The sequence below is a fragment of the Achroia grisella genome, unplaced genomic scaffold, assembly GCF_030625045.1.
Source record: "Achroia grisella isolate CSIRO2021 unplaced genomic scaffold, CSIRO_AGI_Agris_v1 utg1462, whole genome shotgun sequence".
NCBI classification, from domain to species: domain Eukaryota; kingdom Metazoa; phylum Arthropoda; class Insecta; order Lepidoptera; family Pyralidae; genus Achroia; species Achroia grisella.
The window spans coordinates 335,251-354,326 of NW_026712637.1; the positions used below are offsets into that span (position 1 = coordinate 335,251).

General features: G+C 36.0%; 2 protein-coding genes across 2 annotated transcripts in view; both read right to left on the bottom strand.

Moving 5' to 3' along the window:
• Window positions 1-303: 303 nt before the first annotated feature.
• The window catches only part of LOC131855695 (serine protease HTRA2, mitochondrial-like), a 39,739-nt gene continuing 20,966 nt past the window's right edge, over window positions 304-19,076 (bottom strand). The window contains exons 8-14 of the mRNA XM_059206995.1: window positions 17,084-17,396; window positions 9,051-9,182; window positions 8,562-8,658; window positions 7,931-8,098; window positions 6,780-6,880; window positions 4,917-4,981; window positions 304-496 (exon numbers count right to left, since the gene is read on the bottom strand). Coding sequence (XP_059062978.1) covers window positions 328-496; window positions 4,917-4,981; window positions 6,780-6,880; window positions 7,931-8,098; window positions 8,562-8,658; window positions 9,051-9,182; window positions 17,084-17,396 — 1,045 coding nt within the window. The 3' untranslated portion in view covers window positions 304-327. The remainder of the gene's footprint in view (window positions 497-4,916; window positions 4,982-6,779; window positions 6,881-7,930; window positions 8,099-8,561; window positions 8,659-9,050; window positions 9,183-17,083; window positions 17,397-19,076) is intronic.
• Window positions 9,895-14,321, bottom strand: LOC131855693 (uncharacterized). Its single transcript, XM_059206993.1, has 2 exons — window positions 13,858-14,321; window positions 9,895-10,827 (listed from the first exon to the last, which is right to left on the bottom strand). Exons 1-2 carry the CDS (start codon window positions 14,186-14,188, stop codon window positions 10,043-10,045), a joined length of 1,116 nt encoding a protein of 371 aa, XP_059062976.1. The 5' UTR covers window positions 14,189-14,321; the 3' UTR covers window positions 9,895-10,042.

The following is a 19,076-nucleotide window of genomic DNA, read 5'->3' on the forward strand; positions in this document are numbered from 1 at the left end:
GAAAGTGGCCCGAGCGGAGGCGCGCGGCGTATATCCCGTTGTGCCTTCTTGGGGTGTCCATTCAGTGCTCAAGGCGGGGAAACGGACGAATGTCGTTTCCCGCGACCTCGCCTGCTACGAGCAGAGAGGTATACCATCAGGTTTTTAGCCGGTAGTAGTCCGGCAGTACCCACTCGCCCCCTATGGCGACTGGGTCTCCATGACGGATTTTCCTGATGAAAAAAAAAAAAAAAAGGCTTGTAATGATGTCCCAATATGTATCTCAAGCTAACTCAACTAAACCCATGGCTAGGGATGGGACGACTAGGCATGTAATATCCCAATATGTTACGAGTGTATCTCAGGTGTGACAGACAGAGTGATCCGCTGGCGGCCTCTAACGACGTCCACACGCAAACTGCCGCTGGAGTTCTCCAACATCGTATAGATGTCGCTAGCGCTGTGCACCGGCTTTCCGTTTATATTCGTTACAATATCCCCCGGTTGAAGACCGCCGCTGTAAAAAAAACATATACTTATTACAAAAAATCTGTTAAAACTCGGACGAAACGTGGTCTAAATGGTCGAGGTTTAAACCATTCCTAAAGTTAATACTTGGAATAAACCTAACATTATTACGAATCCAGATCTAACAGAGGACTACTTAGTACTACAGTTAAATCGTTCATTATGTATTCCATACAGAAATCAGTCACTCATGTCTGTTAGCGTACGATTACGTTCCGTTTTACCAGAAAACTGAAAAGATAAAAAATAATATTACTTCAAATAAAAATGTATAAACAAAAAATAAATTTATTTCTATTTATCTATTTCTTCATTATAACTATCTATGTCTTCATTATAACTATTTCATTAATATATAATATTTTTTAATGTACTATTAGGCTGAAAATCAGTTTTAAATTACAAGTAGGAGTCCTATAGGGAGAAAAGGAACGGCGGGATATTTTTATTGGATCGATTCGAATGGCGACTATTTCAAAGTAAAATGAGTGAAAAAATAACAAATAACGTCTTTTATATATTTTTATTATCGTAAAATTAGCTTTAAATATATTTTTAATTTAGTTAAAATATTTTTCGAAAAACAACAACTTACAATACAATTTTTAAAATGTAGTTTGACTTTTTTCATTTAGACCACTGTTAAACTAGGGGCATCGCAGGTCTAACTTTAGACCAGAGACGAGTCACGGTTTAGAGATAAACTTCATTTTGTAATAAGGAATACATTGGTGAATGGTTTATTACTAGTGCTAAACCAGGTTTATCTTTTTGTAATAAGGCCGCATAAGGTCGTAAAAGGTCTGGGTTTAGCGCATCGTCTTACCTCCGATGTTATTAAGTTTGTGGGGACTGGTCTGTTTGAGTTGTGAATACTGATTACACTATTTGCTTTTGCAATACCATATGCTGATGGTCACTCTATTCTCCCAAATTCGAATTTAAAAATGGATCTGTATTATTGTAAACATGTACAACATTTATTTGAAAATTTTATGAACTGTACTTATATTCAAACACAATTGTATTATTGATTTATGAATAAATGACTATAGAATACGAGCTGAGTTTCTTGTCAGTTCTTCTCATCTCGAAGTCATTCCGAACGGACGGTAGATTTGACATATCAGAAGAGTCTGTAATAGACCTACATGAATAAAGATATTTTTTAATTGAATTTGAATTATTAATTGGTAAGTCCATTATAAGTAGTGAACTTAATGGTTTATTATTATTACTATTATTTAATTTCGATTAATTGTCCTAACTGTTCGAGCATTGCGACTATTCAACTTATTTTTGGGTAAGGTCCAAGATGCTGACGTGTATACAGAAGCCTTGCCTTCTATGATAAATAAAATAAGAATCCTTACCTAATAGAGCAAGAGCCCACGACTGCCAGACATACGTAATTTTAGTAAACGTGAAAGTTCTTGTATGTGTGTCCCCAACACAGGAAAGAACGATCCCCAAACATGAAACCTGGATCGTGGTTCCTTTGGCAGGTACCAGGTAACAAAGGTGTAAAAAAAATCATATCAAATTCGTTATTTTAAGAAACTCCATATTTTCATATGTTGTTCGTAGCATTATTATAACTTGCGCTGCTCATTGCCAGACACGTAGTGTGGTTCCAACCCCCCGCCGGACCCCCCTAAACTATACTATTTTAGAAATAAACTTACGTCATTTTAATAAAGCTGAAATTTATATATATTATAGAGAGTTCTCTCAAACTGAGTTTCCTAAATTGCCAGACAGTTTTCTTGGTTCCTTATCATACCAGACTCATTGAAACCGTATATTGGGTAACAACGGTGTATACAATTTCATATCAAATTCGTTATTTTAAGATGCTCCATTTTTTCACATATTGCTCGTAACAGTATTATAACTTGCTCTGCTCATTGCCAGACCCTTAGTGTGGTTCCAACCCCCCGCCGGACCCTCCTAAACTATACTATTTTGTAAATAAACTTACGTCATTTTAATAAACCTGAAATTTATATATATTATTGAGAGTTCTCTCAAACTGAGTTTCCTAAATTGCCAGACAGTTTTCTTGGTTCCTTATTCCACCAGAATCATTGAAACCGTATATTGGGTAACAACGGTGTATACAATTTCATATCAAATTCGTTATTTTAAGATGCTCCATTTTTTCACATATTGCTCGTAACAGTATTATAACTTGCTCTGCTCATTGCCAGACCCTTAGTGTGGTTCCAACCCCCCGCCGGCCCCCCCAAACTATACTATTTTGTAAATAAACTTACGTCATTTTAATAAAGCTGAAATTTATATATATTATTGAGAGTTCTCTCAAACTGAGTTTCCTAAATTGCCAGACAGTTTTCTTGGTTCCTTATCCTACCAGACTCATTGAAACCGTATATTGGGTAACAACGGTGTATACAATTTCATGTCAAATTCGTTATTTTAAGATGCTCCATTTTTTCACATATTGCTCGTAACAGTATTATAACTTGCTCTGCTTATTGCCAGACCCTTAGTGTGGTTCCAACCCCCCGCCGGACCCCCATAAACTATACTATTTTATAAATAAACTTACGTCATTTTAATAAAGCTGAACTTTATATATATTATTGAGAGAACTATTAAACTGAGTTTCCTAAATTGCCAGACAGTTTTCTTGGTTCGACAACGAGCAGAGCAAGTTATAATACTGTTACGAGCAATATGTGAAAAAATGGAGCATCTTAAAATAACGAATTTGATATGAAATTGTATACACCGTTGTTACCCAATATACGGTTTCAATGAGCTGGTAGGATAAGGAACCAAGAAAACTGTCTGGCAATTTAGGAAACTCAGTTTAATAGTTCTCTCAATAATATACATAAAGTTCAGCTTTATTAAAATGACGTAAGTCTATTTATAAAATAGTATAATTTAGGGGGATCCGGCGGGGGGTTGGAACCACACTAAGGGTCTGGCAATGAGCAGAGCAAGTTATAATACTGTTACGAGCAATATGTGAAAAAATGGAGCATCTTAAAATAACGAATTTGATATGAAAATGTATACACCGTTGTTACCCAATATACGGTTTCAATGAGTCTGGTAGGATAAGGAACCAAGAAAACTGTCTGGCAATTTAGGAATCTCAGTTTGAGAGAACTCTCAATAATATATATAAATTTCAGCTTTATTAAAATGACGTAAGTTTATTTCTAAAATAGTATAGTTTAGGGGGGTCCGGCGGGGGTTGGAACCACACTACGTGTCTGGCAATGAGCAGCGCAAGTTATAATAGTGCTACGAACAATATATGAAAATATGGAGTTTCTTAAAATAACGAATTTGATATGATTTTTTTTACACCTTTGTTACCTGGTACCTGCCAAAGGAACCACGATCCAGGTTTCATATTTGGGGATCGTTCTTACCTGTGTTGGGGACACACATACAAGAACTTACACGTTTATTAAAATGACGTATGTCTGGCAGTCGTGGGCTCTTGGGCTATAACCTATCTTTATATAACTACTAGCTGTCCCGGCAAACGTTGTTGTGCCTTAAAATAAAAAAAAAAATTAGGGGTGGACTACCCCTAACATTTAGGGGGATGAGAAATAGATGTTGGCCGATTCTCAGACCTATAATACGCTCACAAAATTTCATGAGAATCAGTCAAGCCGTTTCGGTGGAGTATGGGAACGAAAACTGTGACACGAGAATTTTATATATAAGAAATATAATAGTTTTAAAATATAAACTGTAACATTTACAGCTAATTGCCAACACGTATTGTACATACATATGTATAATTATAACACATATTGTATTAATTGAGTAAATAAAATAAAATTAAAAAATAAACGAACACTTTAGGAGACATCTTAGTTTTAATAAAAGAACCTCATATATAGGACCCGAGAGAAGCCGGGGTGGCTTGCTAGTTAATTATAAGATATATATATATAATAATAATAATCTCAGGACAATTCACACAGTGCCATCTAGTCCCAAGTTAAGCTAGCTAAAGCTTGTGTTATGGGTACTAGATAACTGATACAGATACATAGATTTTTTTTTTCGTAAATACATACATATAATATATAGAAAAGACCCAGACCGATACAAACAATTATACTCACGAATACAAATGTTTGTGCCGAGGAATCGAACCCGCAACCATCGGACGTAAAGCGGTGTGCTAGACCGCTAGACCACCGAGGTCGTCAAAATATAGCTATTAATATTATAAACTCAAAAGTTTGAGTATGGATGGATATTTGTTACTCTTTCACACAAAAACTACTAAACGGATTTTTATGAAAGTTTACAGTGATATAGCTTATACATCAGAATAACATATACGCTATGCTCCCGGTTTCGCCGGCATGAAATTTTCAGCTAGTTATTAATTATATAATTAATATTACTTATATGCAGGTGATCCGATGATAACTTTCGAAACGAGTATTCCGTGATCGATATCCGTCGGCATCTGCAACAATATAAAAAAATAGAAACAGAAATAGAAATAAAAATTTCTTTTTAAAGGAGACCTATTAAAATATACTTCATATTACGACCTCGGTGGTCTAGCGGTCTAGTCTACCGCTTTACGACCGATGGTCGCGGGTTCGATTCCTCGCACGGCACAAACATTTGTATTCATGAGTATGATTGTTTGTATCGGTCTGGGTATTTTCTATGTATAATATGTATGTATTTACGAAAAAAAAATATATCTATGTATTTGTATCAGTTGTCTAGGACCCATAACACAAGCTTTAGCTAGCTTAACTCGGGTCTAGATGGCGCTGTGTGAATTGTCCTGAGATTATTATTATTATTATTATTATATTAGATGTTCCCTCGACTTCGTTCGCGTGGAATTTAACTTTATTTTTCTAAAATAAAAGTAGTAGGACTAACTTAACTTACTTACTCCTTATTACATCAGCTACCTGATAAAAAAGTCCGGTCAAAATCGGTAAATATTTATATTTTACACTAGCTGTGCCCGCGTGGAATTTAACTTCATTTTTCTATAGTAAAAGTAGCCTAAGTTACTCCTTATTATATCAGCTACCTGCCAAAAAAAGTCCCGTCAAAATCGATCCAGCCATTTCAGAGATTAGCCGGAACAAACAGACCGACAGACAGACAGACAAAATTTGTAAAAGGAACTTTATTTATCTGAAATAAAATTTAGAAAAATAAAGTTCTATTGTACGCGGAAGAACTCGCGGGTACAGATCGACAGACAAAAATTGTAAAAAGAACTTTATTTATCTGAAATAAAATTTAGAAAAATAAAGTAAAATTGTACGCGGACGAACTCGCGGGTACAGACAGACAGACAAAATTTGTAAAAGGAACTTTATTTACCTGAAATAAAATTTAGAAAAATAAAGTAAAATTGTACGCGGACGAACTCGCGGGTACAGACAGACAGACAAAATTTGTAAAAGGAACTTTATTTATCTGAAATAAAATTTAGAAAAATAAAGTAAAAGTGTACGCGGACGAACTCGCGGGTACAGACAGACAGACAAAATTTGTAAAAGGAACTTTATTTACCTGAAATAAAATTTAGAAAAATAAAGTAAAAGTGTACGCGGACGAACTCGCGGGTACAGACAGACAGACAAAATTTGTAAAAGGAACTTTATTTACCTGAAATAAAATTTAGAAAAATAAAGTAAAAGTGTACGCGGACGAACTCGCGGGTACAGACAGACAGACAAAATTTGTAAAAGGAACTTTATTTATCTGAAATAAAGAACTAAAATCTTTAAGAACTTAGTTAAATCTCACTTTCTCTCCCCGTAAATACTCTTATGTTCACTTCTTTTCCACTTCTATTGCTTCTTACATTTAGTATAGTGTGTTATTTGTGTAATATTTATATGTATGTATAATTTTTATGTGTATGTATGTATTTATTCATTTTAATTTATTTAAGTAAGTTTATATATATATATATATATATGTATATATTATATTTTGTTACCTTATTTCCACTCACGTGCCACCTACTTTATTGGAAGAGATTGCGTTAGCGATAAGACTTCTGTACCTTCTTCTTTCTTTAATGTATTGTTATATATTATTTTCTTTTTATGTATCTACTTTTAATATTGGTGCAATAAAGAATTATAAATAAATAAAATTTAGAAAAATAAAGTTAAATTCTACGCGGATGAACTCGCGGGTACAGATCGTAAATTATAAAAAAAATGTATTATATGCAGATAGCGCTGCAACTAGTATGGAATAAGAACCTTGTACCTTACCTCCGGATTCCTCATCCTCAGTTCCATCAGGATATTGGGTGATAACGACAGCATAGTGATTCCTAGGTACCTCTTTGAAACCTGTGGAGGCTTGGTTTTTCCTGAAAACAGTAATTGCTGTTTTAACATATGTACATTCTTTTAATTAGCCGGCCTAGGTGATCTTGCAGATTAGCTCACCGTCTTCGCGGGTTCGATTCCTCGCACGGTACAATTTGTGTTCAAGAGTTTTTTTGTATTAATTTTTGATGTTATCTGTTATGTTAAATAAATCGATTTTTTTGTAAATACAGTTGTCTAGTACCCATAACATAAGCTCTACTTAGCTTGGGACTAGATGGCGCTATGTGAATTGTACAGGGTTATTATTAATAATAATAATCAATTTCAAGAATCATTAATTTAGTGGTCGCGGGTTCAATTCCTCGCACGGTACAATTTGTATTCTTGAGTATGTTTGTTTGTACTAATTTTGGTTGTTTTCTGATATGTATGTATTTACAAAATAAATCTATGTTGTTATATCAATTACCCAGTACCCATAACAAGCTCTATTTAGCTTGGGACTAGATGGCGCTGTGTGAATTGTACAGGGTTATTATTAATAATAATAATAAATTTCAAGTATCAATAATTAATAAATTAATTGTAACTAGTGGCCTCCTATCATTATTACGTAGTATAAAACAAAGTCGCTGTCGCTGTCTGTCCGTCCCTATGTATTCTTAAATCTTTAAAACTACGCAACGGATTTGAAGCGGTTTTTTCCAGCGAGTTATTCAAGAGGAAGGTTTATATGTATAAAACATGTGCATATAATAATAATAATAATAATCTCAAGACAATTCACACAGCGCCATCTAGTCCCAATTTAATTTAATTTAATTTTTTTTTATTTATTTTCGGAAAACCAAGGCTATTTACAAACATAGTTATAAACATAATTAAATGATAACGGCCACTTATAGGTTTCCACGGATAAAGCTAGCTAAAGCTTGTGTTATGGGTACTAGATAACTGATACAACTAAATAGATAATTTTTTTTTTCGTAAATACATACATATTATACATAGAAAATAATGTTATAGTATATAGGGACAGACAGCGACAGCAACTGTATTTTATATATGTAACGATGATATTCACTTACTCTTAGCTAGGAATTCCTTCACGTAGTCTATGGGTATAGCAAATGAGATGCCGGAGGTGACTTTCATACTGTTGATACCGATCGCTTCACCATCCAAGTTCACTAGGGGCCCGCCGCTGTTCCCAAACGTTATAGGCGCATCTGTCTGTATGTAGACCATATCTTTACCTGAAATCATACATGTAGATTGAATAATAAACCTATTATCTATATAGATAGCACAAGTTCAATAGAATGATAATTTTTATTGTTAATTAATTTAAATATATTCGGCCTGTATTGATCACTAGATTTTGCCCGCGGCTTCGCTCGCCTTAGGGGTGGAATTTATCAAAATCCACTCTTAGGTGATGCCTACATCATAGTAGCTTTATGCATGCAAAGTCTCAGCCCGATCGGTTTAAAATTGACAAATTTTTATACAAACTTTCATCTCCGAGATGAAATCAGAGATGAAAGTAGAATTAATCGAAATTCTTTCTTAGCGGATGCCTACGTCATAACATCTACCTGCATGCCAAATTTCAGCCCGATCCGCCCACTATGGAAACTTAGCTATTGACAACATTAAATCAAGTGTCAAAAACACACTATTCAAAACAAATGACTATTGAAGGAGAACCTTACCCACCCCGCAAACCGAGTTCCTCGCTGGCCCTCTGCGTTGAACTGACCACACCAGCCGTTACTGTGTTACTGAGGGATAAAGGGCTGCCCATTGCTACTACCTGTAATGATATTTAAAAAACAAGTTAGTAGGGGAGGAACCAACTAAGACCTTAGTACCTACATACCTAAATATATATTTATAATTTATTTTTAGTTTTTTATAAAAAAATTTTTTTTTTTTATATATTAGATATCTTGCAATCAGTCACATGGATTATAAGCAGATGTGGTTTTCCGTATGTAACAGGTAGAGTGCCGCTTTCAGTAGAACAGCTCCTCGCTCTTAAAAAGTCAGTCCTGTCTGACTATCTTGGTCAAATATATCACGCCTTTTCTTTAAAAAAATTAGTTTTTTTTTGTGTCAAAGCGTAATAAACATTCCTACTTTCGCATTCATAATATTAGTAAGGATGTATGTGTGTGTGTGTTAGTTTGTTAATAAAATACAAACCCACTCGCCAGGCTTGATATCTGCCGAGGAGCCAAGCTTCATAGTTGGTAGACCATTCACAGGAATCCGGAGTGTGGCCAGGTCAGATTTTAGGTCTACATCTTCTACTAGCCCAGTGTGGGTGGTACCATCCTGTAATGGGTAAAGATTGTTTCAATTTCTAATAGTGTTTTATTGAGATTTTATTCCAGTTAGATTAATACTGTTTTTTTTATTGATGATAATGGAATGGTGCACCCGCCTGCGCTAACGGTTTACGCTGGCGGGGCACTAGTGGAGGGTGATAAGATGAGCATGAGGTCAGGTTAGCTAGCCCATAATGACAAATTCACCAGAAATTTGTCAAGCTGGTTTCAGGGGGAAACAACATGGATGTCAGCCTCTCATTGCTAGCAATGTACCATACATTGCTAGCAATGAGATCATCAGTCCACATTACTAACAATTCCCTTTTCTCCCTAGACTAATTGTGTTCAGATATGGTATAGGCTAGCTACACTGGTTGGGGGGAAGGGGATTGTTAGTAATGTGGATTGATAACCCCATTGCTAGCAATGTACCATGCCAGGTCGACCTCCACGTGGTTCCCCCTGGAAACCATCGTGTTAAATTCCTGATGAATTTGCACGATGTGCTAACTGACCTGACCTCATCCTCATCTTATCATCCTCCACTGGTGCCCCGCCAGCGTAAACCGTTAGCGCAGGCGGGTGCACCATTCCATTATCAACCCAAAAAAATAGGTAGCTACACTGGTTTGAACTTGTTGGAGTTATAGAGCTGTTGATAACTCGTAAATAAAATAAGAAGTGGACTGTAATTTATTATATTTAATACGAGGAGTTATAATATTACAAGGAACATTAGCTAATTAATAAGGTACGCGTGCGGTGACGTCGTAGGCGCAAGGCAAAGTGAAAGGTGTCCCGGCCTAGCGGCTGTCAATAACTCATGTTCGATAGCGCTCGAACATCCTCCTCGGGTTGAAGTATTCAAGAAACAGGAAGAGGGCAGAGGTTGTTGAAAGCCCTCAAAATTGTTCCCTTCTTGGTCTTCAGTTCGGCCACGCGTGCGGCCCCGTCGATGCCAGGGAAAACTTTAGTGACGCGCCCCAGGAGCCACAGTAGCGGCGGTTGTCCTCTATCCTTTACTAGGACGAGTGTTCCAGCAGACAGCTGGCCAGTTGAAGACGTCCACTTGGTTTTCTGTTGGAGTAGAGAAATATACTCGAGGTGAAATCTTTGCCAGAAATGTTGTTTGATGTGCTGCACCCTGTGATAGCGTTCCAGACGCTCAATTTTGATGTCAATTACTTGTGGATGTGGAACCGACATTAGTGGTCGTCCAATTAAAAAATGTGAAGGAGTTAGGGCTGTTAAATCTAAAGGATCAGAGGAAATAGGGGTTAATGGACGTGAGTTTAAAACTGCCTCAATTTGAGTCAAACATGTTGCCATCTCCTCATACGTAAAATGAGCTACTTGCAGTAATCGCCTTAAATGATGTTTGGTGGAACGGACTGCTGCCTCAGCGATACCATTGAAGTGTGGTGAATAGGGAGGAGCGAATGCAAACTCAATACCCTGTTGGGTGACCTCGTATGAAATATCAGATTTCTGTAAAAACGTTTGTAGCTCGTTGCAGGCGCCGACAAAGTTAGTACCGTTGTCAGACAAGATACTTTGAGGTTTACCTCGACGAGCCACAAAACGGTTTAAAGCAGACATATACCCTTCTTTTGATAGGTCTGTAACGAGCTCGATGTGCACGGCTTTGACTGCAAGACACACAAAAATACACAGGTATGACTTTATAAGCTTGCAACCTCGCCCTTTCCGGTCAGCTATAAACACTGGCCCAGCATAGTCGACACTGCAATGTAAAAATGGAAACTCTAATTTTGTTCTTGATGTCGGTAACTGTCCCATAATAGGTTGTATTGTTAAACATTTATTTTTGAAGCATTTTATGCAATTCCTGACTACTAATTTAGAAAGATTTCTGCCTCCTAGAGGCCAATATGTATGTCGAATATTGGCTAAAAGAAGCTGGGGACCAGCATGTAACAATTCTTTATGGTATTTAATAAATATTAATTTAGTGAAATGATGTTTTGCGCACAATAATATGGGATGTTTTATATTATAGTCGTAGGGAGAATTGTCTAGTCTGCCGCCTACGCGAATAATACCATTATTATCTACGAATAGACTTAGAGATGCAAGTCTATTTTTACGTGGTAATAATTTTTTTGATGAAAGTAAACTAAGTTCTATTGGAAACATATCCTTTTGGGCATGGATTGTAATAAGCTGTAATGAATCAGTAAGTTCTTTACTAGTAAGAAAACCATGCAACTTATTGTTTTTACCTTTTAAATTGTTAGAAAATCTTAGTATATAAGCAACTACTCTATGCAAACGATGAAAATTTGAAAATTTATGAATTAGTGTTTTAAATAATGACTGATTATTATATTGTGATTTTATTAATACATGTGAATGAGGATTTGATGTAAGGTCGAGTGATGTAAAGCGATGCGATGACACTACATCAGGTGGATCTTGTTTCACAGTTTGATTGGGCATTTTTGGCCAATCATTTTTATTTAACAATAAAAACTCTGGCCCTGACCACCATAAAGAACAGTTGCTGATTAGGTCAGCCTTCAGCCCGCGAGAAACAAAATCCGCCGGATTATCCGTGGACGGAACATAACTCCACGTATGCCCTGCTGTACTTTCCTGTATTTCATGTACACGATTGCGTACAAAGGGTTTTAATGTATTAGCTGCCATAGATAACCAACTCAACACTATTGTCGAATCGCACCAGAACCGACAATGACTAATAGGTAAAGTAAGAGAACTCATCACTTTAGTACACAATCTTGTTCCTAAGAGGGCGCCACAGAGCTCAAGACGTGGTATTGTAGTGGGCTTAACCGGTGCCACTCGACTTTTTGACACTAGAAGTTGGACTTTAACTAATCCTTTATTATCTGTAGAACGAATATAAATGCATGCACCATATGCCGCCTCAGACGCGTCTGTAAAAACATGTATTTCGTTACATACATAATTGTCACATAATACCCATCTAGGTATTTTTAAGTTATTTAGACAAGGAAGGGTAGTTATTAAAGAAAGCCAGAGATCTTTTAACTCGTCAGATATAATGTCATCCCAATCATATTTACTAAGCCATAGCTTTTGCATAATTATTTTGGCTTCTACTATACACGGACTGACTAGACCTAACGGATCAAAAATCTGACTAATAATTGACAAGATATTGCGTTTTGTAATTTGTTTGTTTGTATCTATATAGATAGAAAGTACTAACGTATCTGAATCGCATAACCAACGCAAACCTAGCGTTTTACATGAAATAGTACTCTTTTCAAAAAAATCTAAACTATTTGAAGCCTCTGTAATACCTGAAATTTCAGTTAAGATTTGAAATGAATTAGACTGCCATTTTCGTAGATGAAAATTTGCAGAAGATAAAATAGAAATTACTTCCTTACTCATTTTGACCACCTCAGAAATTGAATTACCACCGCTTAGATAATCGTCGACATAGAAGTCACGTTCAATAGAAGTCTTTACGGTTTCGTTACTTGATTCTGGCGATAAACTAACCAGACATTTCGTGGCTAAGTAAGGGGCAGAAGCTGTGCCATAAGTTAGGGTATTAAGTCTGTATGTTTTTAAGGGTTCATTGGGATTCGATCTAAAAATTATCTGTTGTAAAGAACGGTGGGAGGGAGTGATGTCAATTGCTCTATACATTTTTTCTACGTCGCCAGATATTACATATTTGTGTTGACGGAAACGTAGTAAAATGGAGAACAGATCATCCTGGACAGTAGGCCCCACCATCTGAATATCATTGAATGATATTCCAGATGTGGAAGCAGCAGAGGCATCGAAGACTACCCGGAGCTTAGTTGTAGTACTGGATTCCCTAACCACACCGTGATGCGGCAAAAAATACTCAATCTCGCTACTAGAATGCGGTTTCAATGGTGAAGTAATCTCAGTCATATGTCCCAGGCGCTCGTACTCTGCCATAAACTGAACGTATTTCTCTTTATAGTTAGGGTCACGTTGAAAACGACGTTCTAAGGAAAGAAATCGACGTTTAGCCATTTCATAAGAATTACCTAACGTGTTACAGTTGTCTTTCAATGGATAAGTTACCATAAAACGACCGTCTTTGTTTCGAGTGGTATTAGTACGAAAGCTTTCCTCACAGGCTCGTTCTTCTGGAGATAAACTATATTTTAAAGGAACCGAATCCAACTCCCAGAATTTATTTAAATTTAAGTTTAATTCATTAGTTTGTAGATTACAATAATGCGATTGTTTTGTTGAGAAGGACTTTGATGAAACAATCACAGGACCGGTAACTATCCAACCGAATTTAGATGCATATAATGTAGGTTGGTTTTTACCGAGTTTAATAGATGCACTACCGAGAACCGCCCAAAATACTTCAGCACCAACTAATATGTCAATAGCTGACGGACAATAGAAAGAAGGGTCGGCTAACTGTAAATTTGAAGGTATAGGAATGTTGCGAATGTCAATTGAAGCTGGAGGTAACAGTTTTGTAATTTCAGGCAGAATATAGCAGTCAATAGTAATTTTAAAATTGTCATCAAGTGATATAATAGTAAGATTACAAGATTGTGTACTATTTGATGTTTGGCTATTTATACCTGTTATTGTGGAGTTAATGTTCCGCCGAGGCAATCTCAGCTTGTTACTAAGCGTCTGCGTAATAAAATTGGCTGTGCTACCATTATCGAGTAGGATCCTGGCGTCGAACTTCTCACCGTCATCGCTCACAACCTTCACCATAGCTGTGGACAGTAAAATAGAAGAAGTAGTATTCTGTATGATAGTGTCACAAGATAAAGCGACATTGCCTGTTGGACAATTAGTAGAAGAAATACCGGCAATGTCAATAGGAAGGGCGACACTACTACTACTACTAGGCATAGAATTATTAATAGACGTAGACATGGTCTGGTCATCTACATGCAAGAGAGTATTATGCTTTCCTTTGCAATATTTGCAGCGTGATAATCTACATCTTGATGTGATATGACCTGTGCGTAAACAATTCATACACACATTGAGTTCCTTTGCTTTACAAACTCGTGATTCTATAGATAGATTTCTGAAAGATTCACATGTATATAATAGATGGTGTTTAAAACAAAGGGGGCATTTTAATGGGGTTTTATTGTAAGAAATTTGGTTTGAGTTTTGATTATTGTTATGATTGTTATAATTATTAGTGGCAACTATGAAGCTTTTTTGTTTATTATCTAATTTATGTATTTTATGATTTTGATTATTGTTTTCTAATGTTTCTAATAAATCTGCTTTGTTGCTAATGAATTTACAAAATTGTGATAAAGTGGGTGCAGTATCCAATGTATTGCGATACTCCTCCCAGTTCCTACTAGTGATGGGATCTAATTTGCATGACATCATATACACTATAAGCGTATCCCAAGAATCCGTGGGCTCGTTCAATGTTTTTAACGCTCTAATATTTTTATTAATGCTATCTATGAGTGAACGTAACGACAAATGTGATTCTTTTGGCAGCTTATCAACATTGAACAGTGCCTGCACGTGATTATGCACTAAAAGTCTACTGTTATCATACCGATCACATAGTAAACTCCACGCCATTTGATAATTGTCTCCTTTGAAATCAATATTCTTAATTATTTCTTTTGCGCTTCCTTTTAATGACGCACGAAGGTAGTGGAATTTACTAATGTCATCTATCGCGCTACTATTATGGATAAGCGATAAATATGTCTCTCTATACTCTAGCCAGTAATTATAACTACCGTCATAATGAGGTAAATTGATGGTCGGCATGCGTATAAAGCCATTTTGGAATGATTGACCTGTGTTTTTATTCGAGGAGCCCGCTACAGACCCGCCGTCACCACCGGCGCAGGCAGCATTGCCAGTGCCAAGTAGTAAACGCGCCTGCGCAGCCAATGAGTGATACCGTTCCTCGAACTTGGTTCGCTCTGCATACGCTCCCTCTGGGTTATCCGCAAGTACTTCGATCTCCAACTGTAATTCATCGAATTCACCAAACAATGCATCGAATTTACTTAGACGGCCTTCCAACTCAATGCGTTGGAGGTCCGAAATAGATTCACAGCTGAGAAGTACAGTAATAAAATTACTAAAATTAGTTAATTTAGCTTTCATAGCACTGCGTTTTCTACATAATAAATCTTCGTTATTTGCCATTGCTAAATAAGTTTTAACTTAATATAACGAAAAGATTATAAATTAATATCGAAAAATAAATATAGAAATGAAAAAGAAAAGTTATTTATGTATATAAAATATGTAAAGATGCTATTCAATTATAATAATTGCGTAGTAACACGAGCAAAAGAAATAATTTCTATTGAATAGATAAGCACGACCTTGACCGCGAGTGAAGTTACGGTCAGCTGCAGCGTAGTGCAAAGTCCATGCGGTGCAATAATGCAATCGTTAGCCAAATGTACCTACGAATATTGATGCGAGATTTTATCTATACGCACGCTTAATACAATCGAATATGTATAATATAAAAGTAAGCAAGATGCGTTTAAATATTAAATATGTATATAGGTATTGGCGACTATTGACTTATTTTGAAGTAGTGAAAGAAGGAAAAAAAAAGAATAATTGAAAAATAAGCACCAATTGCACGAAAGTATGCGGAGATTATATAGAAAGGAAATAATTGGAACAGACTCACTAGATGTTGTCCTTATCCACAAGAATTATCCTCAGTATATGTATAGAAGTTTCTCGAAGTGAAGGCAGGATGCATCAATTTGTAATGTTGTCTTGAATTTCTACACCACTGTCTTTTGAAGGCCTCGGGAATAATTATTGATACATTCTTCTCCTTATATAATGCGACTTCGATGCGCCGTAGAAGCGATGACACGTCGTATTCTCGTAGCACTTATTGCAATGCCCAAGTTCAAACTCCAACGAAATTCCAATGGTATTGGTATAATCTTGCGGGTTACTTAAGGCCAGTCTGATGGACCAGTTTGTTGATAACTCGTAAATAAAATAAGAAGTGGACTGTAATTTATTATATTTAATACGAGGAGTTATAATATTACAAGGAACATTAGCTAATTAATAAGGTACGCGTGCGGTGACGTCGTAGGCGCAAGGCAAAGTGAAAGGTGTCCCGGCCTAGCGGCTGTCAATAACTCATGTTCGATAGCGCTCGAACAGAGCTGATGATAAAATATTTACAAGGGCTAAGGTAAGGTCTAAAGTAATTTATAAAGCATAGGACAAATTGCAGACATATCTACCATAAAATAACATCAATGTCATCTGCTTTCATAGTATTTCAATATTTACCTATTGCTATTACCGGTGCAATAGGTAAACATTGAAATACTATTACTGGTGGTCTCGCAATGGTCGAAATTAGACCATAATTAATTTAAATTAAAAGTTTCATCATTATTCAGGTTACCATTGTTCATTATTCTTAAAGACAATACTGCCATGCTTATTTAATGCACACAGTACAAAAGTAACAATACATATGGCAGATTTAACACCATGCTGTATTTTCTACCAGTCAACCATAGGTCGTACAGAGAGAAATTTTTAGCAGTGCAAAAATAAGTGTAGCAAAAAAAATCATGGCATAAAAAGTGATATCATAATATTTGTATCTTGTATTTACATGCCAATGTGTGTAATGTTTTTTATATTGATTTAAAGTATTTCCCAGGACATAATCCTATCTTTAGACAAGTCACACAGTGTCATCTAGTCTCAAAATAAGCAGAGCTTGTGTTATAGGTACTAGACAACTGTACATAATATAGTATATAGAAAACATCCAATCCATGCAAACAATCATACTCATACAAATGTTTGTTCGATGCGATGAATCGAACCCACCACCGAGGTGGTCAATAAGATTGCATAACAAAATTAACAATTGCAACTCACCATGAGTTTTACGCTAACCGTAGCGTTCGGTTTATTTACAACAACATGAGCGTTTGTTAATATCAACCCGTCTTCTTTCACTATAAACCCAGAACCGTTTGAGAGAGTTAGTGGTCTGCCACTGAATAAGTCAACTCTACGTCCATCCTTGATTTCTATGTACACCACGGCCGGTGCAGACACCGCCACCACGTCAGCTATGAAGTTATACTTCTGCCGTCTTCCTTTCAAGTCATTAATAACTGTTGCAGCATAAACTTTGTCTTTAAAACTAACATAACCTATAAAACCTGCGGCGAGCGCCAAAATGCCGCTAAAATAATTTCTTTTATTATCTTGCCATCTACTATCGGTGTTAAATGTTGATATTAATCTACTTGAAGATCTATAATTTATATTTATAATGGGATGTTTAATAAAAATACGAGATAACGTTCTTATGACGGACATTTTTGACAATATACTGAACTGAATGAAAGAATGAATGTAACTGCTTGAATGAATGAATCTTTTGACATTGCATGTGAAAAGGGATGTGACTCATAAAATAACTGCTATTTACAACCATTAATTATAACTATTAAACGTTATAACGAGTAACGCTAAAACTGAATACCTATTCTGCGATTTCGGCGGTCTCTCCAGTTTCAAGCCTATCTATCTAAACGGTGTAATGCTTCCGGTCTGCTCCGATTTTCGGTACCTCGGTTCAGTTATTCAGAACAATGCCGACATAGACCGCGATGTAAAGCACAGAATTAGTGCGGGATGGATGAAATGGCGACAGGTCTCGGGAACGATATGCGACCCCCGAATGCCCTTGAAACTAAAGGGTAAAGTTTATAAATCTATGATAAAACCTGTCATTTTGTATGGATCTGAATGTTGGGCCGTAAAGGGGATGGACGAAAGGCGTGTGCACGTGGCAGAAATGCGAATGTTAAGATGGATGTGTGGGGTTACGAGGAATGACAGAATAAGGAATGAGTATATACGAGGAAGTTTGAAAGTTGCGCCGGTTATAGAAAAGTTGCGAGGTAACAGATTGAGCTGGTATGGGCATGTTATGCGGAGGAATGAGGGCCATGTCTTATGGAAAGTGTATAATATGAATGTGGATGGATGTAAAGGGAGGGGACGCCCTAAGAAAAGATGGATGGATTGTGTGAAAGATGATATGAATAAAAGAAGAGTATGTTTAGATATGACGACTGATAGAGAGCAGTGGAAGAGAATGAAATACTGCGCCGACCCCAAATAATGGGATAAAGGCAAGGCAATGATGATGAAACGTTATGAGTCAACTTTTCTGTTAAATAGATTATCATAAGTTTCTTTTGTAATTACAATTTTGGAACTTCATGTATATGTGGTAGGTACATTGTTTTGCATTGTAATTAAACAGTTGATATAGACTGCTTCGTAATAATGGATAGGAATGGGCAAAGAAACCTTGCATTAATGCATTACTCAAATTCTGACTTTTGTTATATGAAATATTACGTAGGTATCAAGAAATATTAGAATCCTTGACATATACGAACGGATAATATTTATCATCGGTCCCATTTTTTTGCATAACAATATATTAACATTTCAAATCTCATCAGTTTTACACTTATTCTCAAACGGATACAGCCAACAAGTTTCTCACTCCACTATTTTCAAAATAATGAAACGTCAATATAGGTACTTTGCGACATTTATTTTCATTCATAAAATGCTTGTTCATAACTTTAAATAAACGTGTATGTAATTACAATATAAAATACTATAATTGAATGCTTTAGAATGCAACATTCAACTATAGATATTGTATACCCACCATGAAACTAAACAAATTTTCCCAAGATAACCCAAGCCGGAAAATAAATTTAGTATCACCTGTCGGATGACTAGTTAGATGAATTCAACCGTAAAAAAAAAATAAAGAAAAAAAAATAAAGATTATTATGTACGATATTATTAAGCTAATTTGGGAGTATATGGTGTA

What these genes read in the sequence shown, in the direction of transcription:
- LOC131855693 (XM_059206993.1), bottom strand. Translation starts at nt 14,188, where the DNA reads ATGAATTGTTTACGCACAGGTCATATCACATCAAGATGTAGATTATCA. An exon ending in CAGGATCCTACTCGATAATG is followed by an intron (nt 10,828 to 13,857) that starts GTAGCACAGCCA and finishes TGTGTCTTGCAG; the next exon opens with TCAAAGCCGTGCACATCGAG.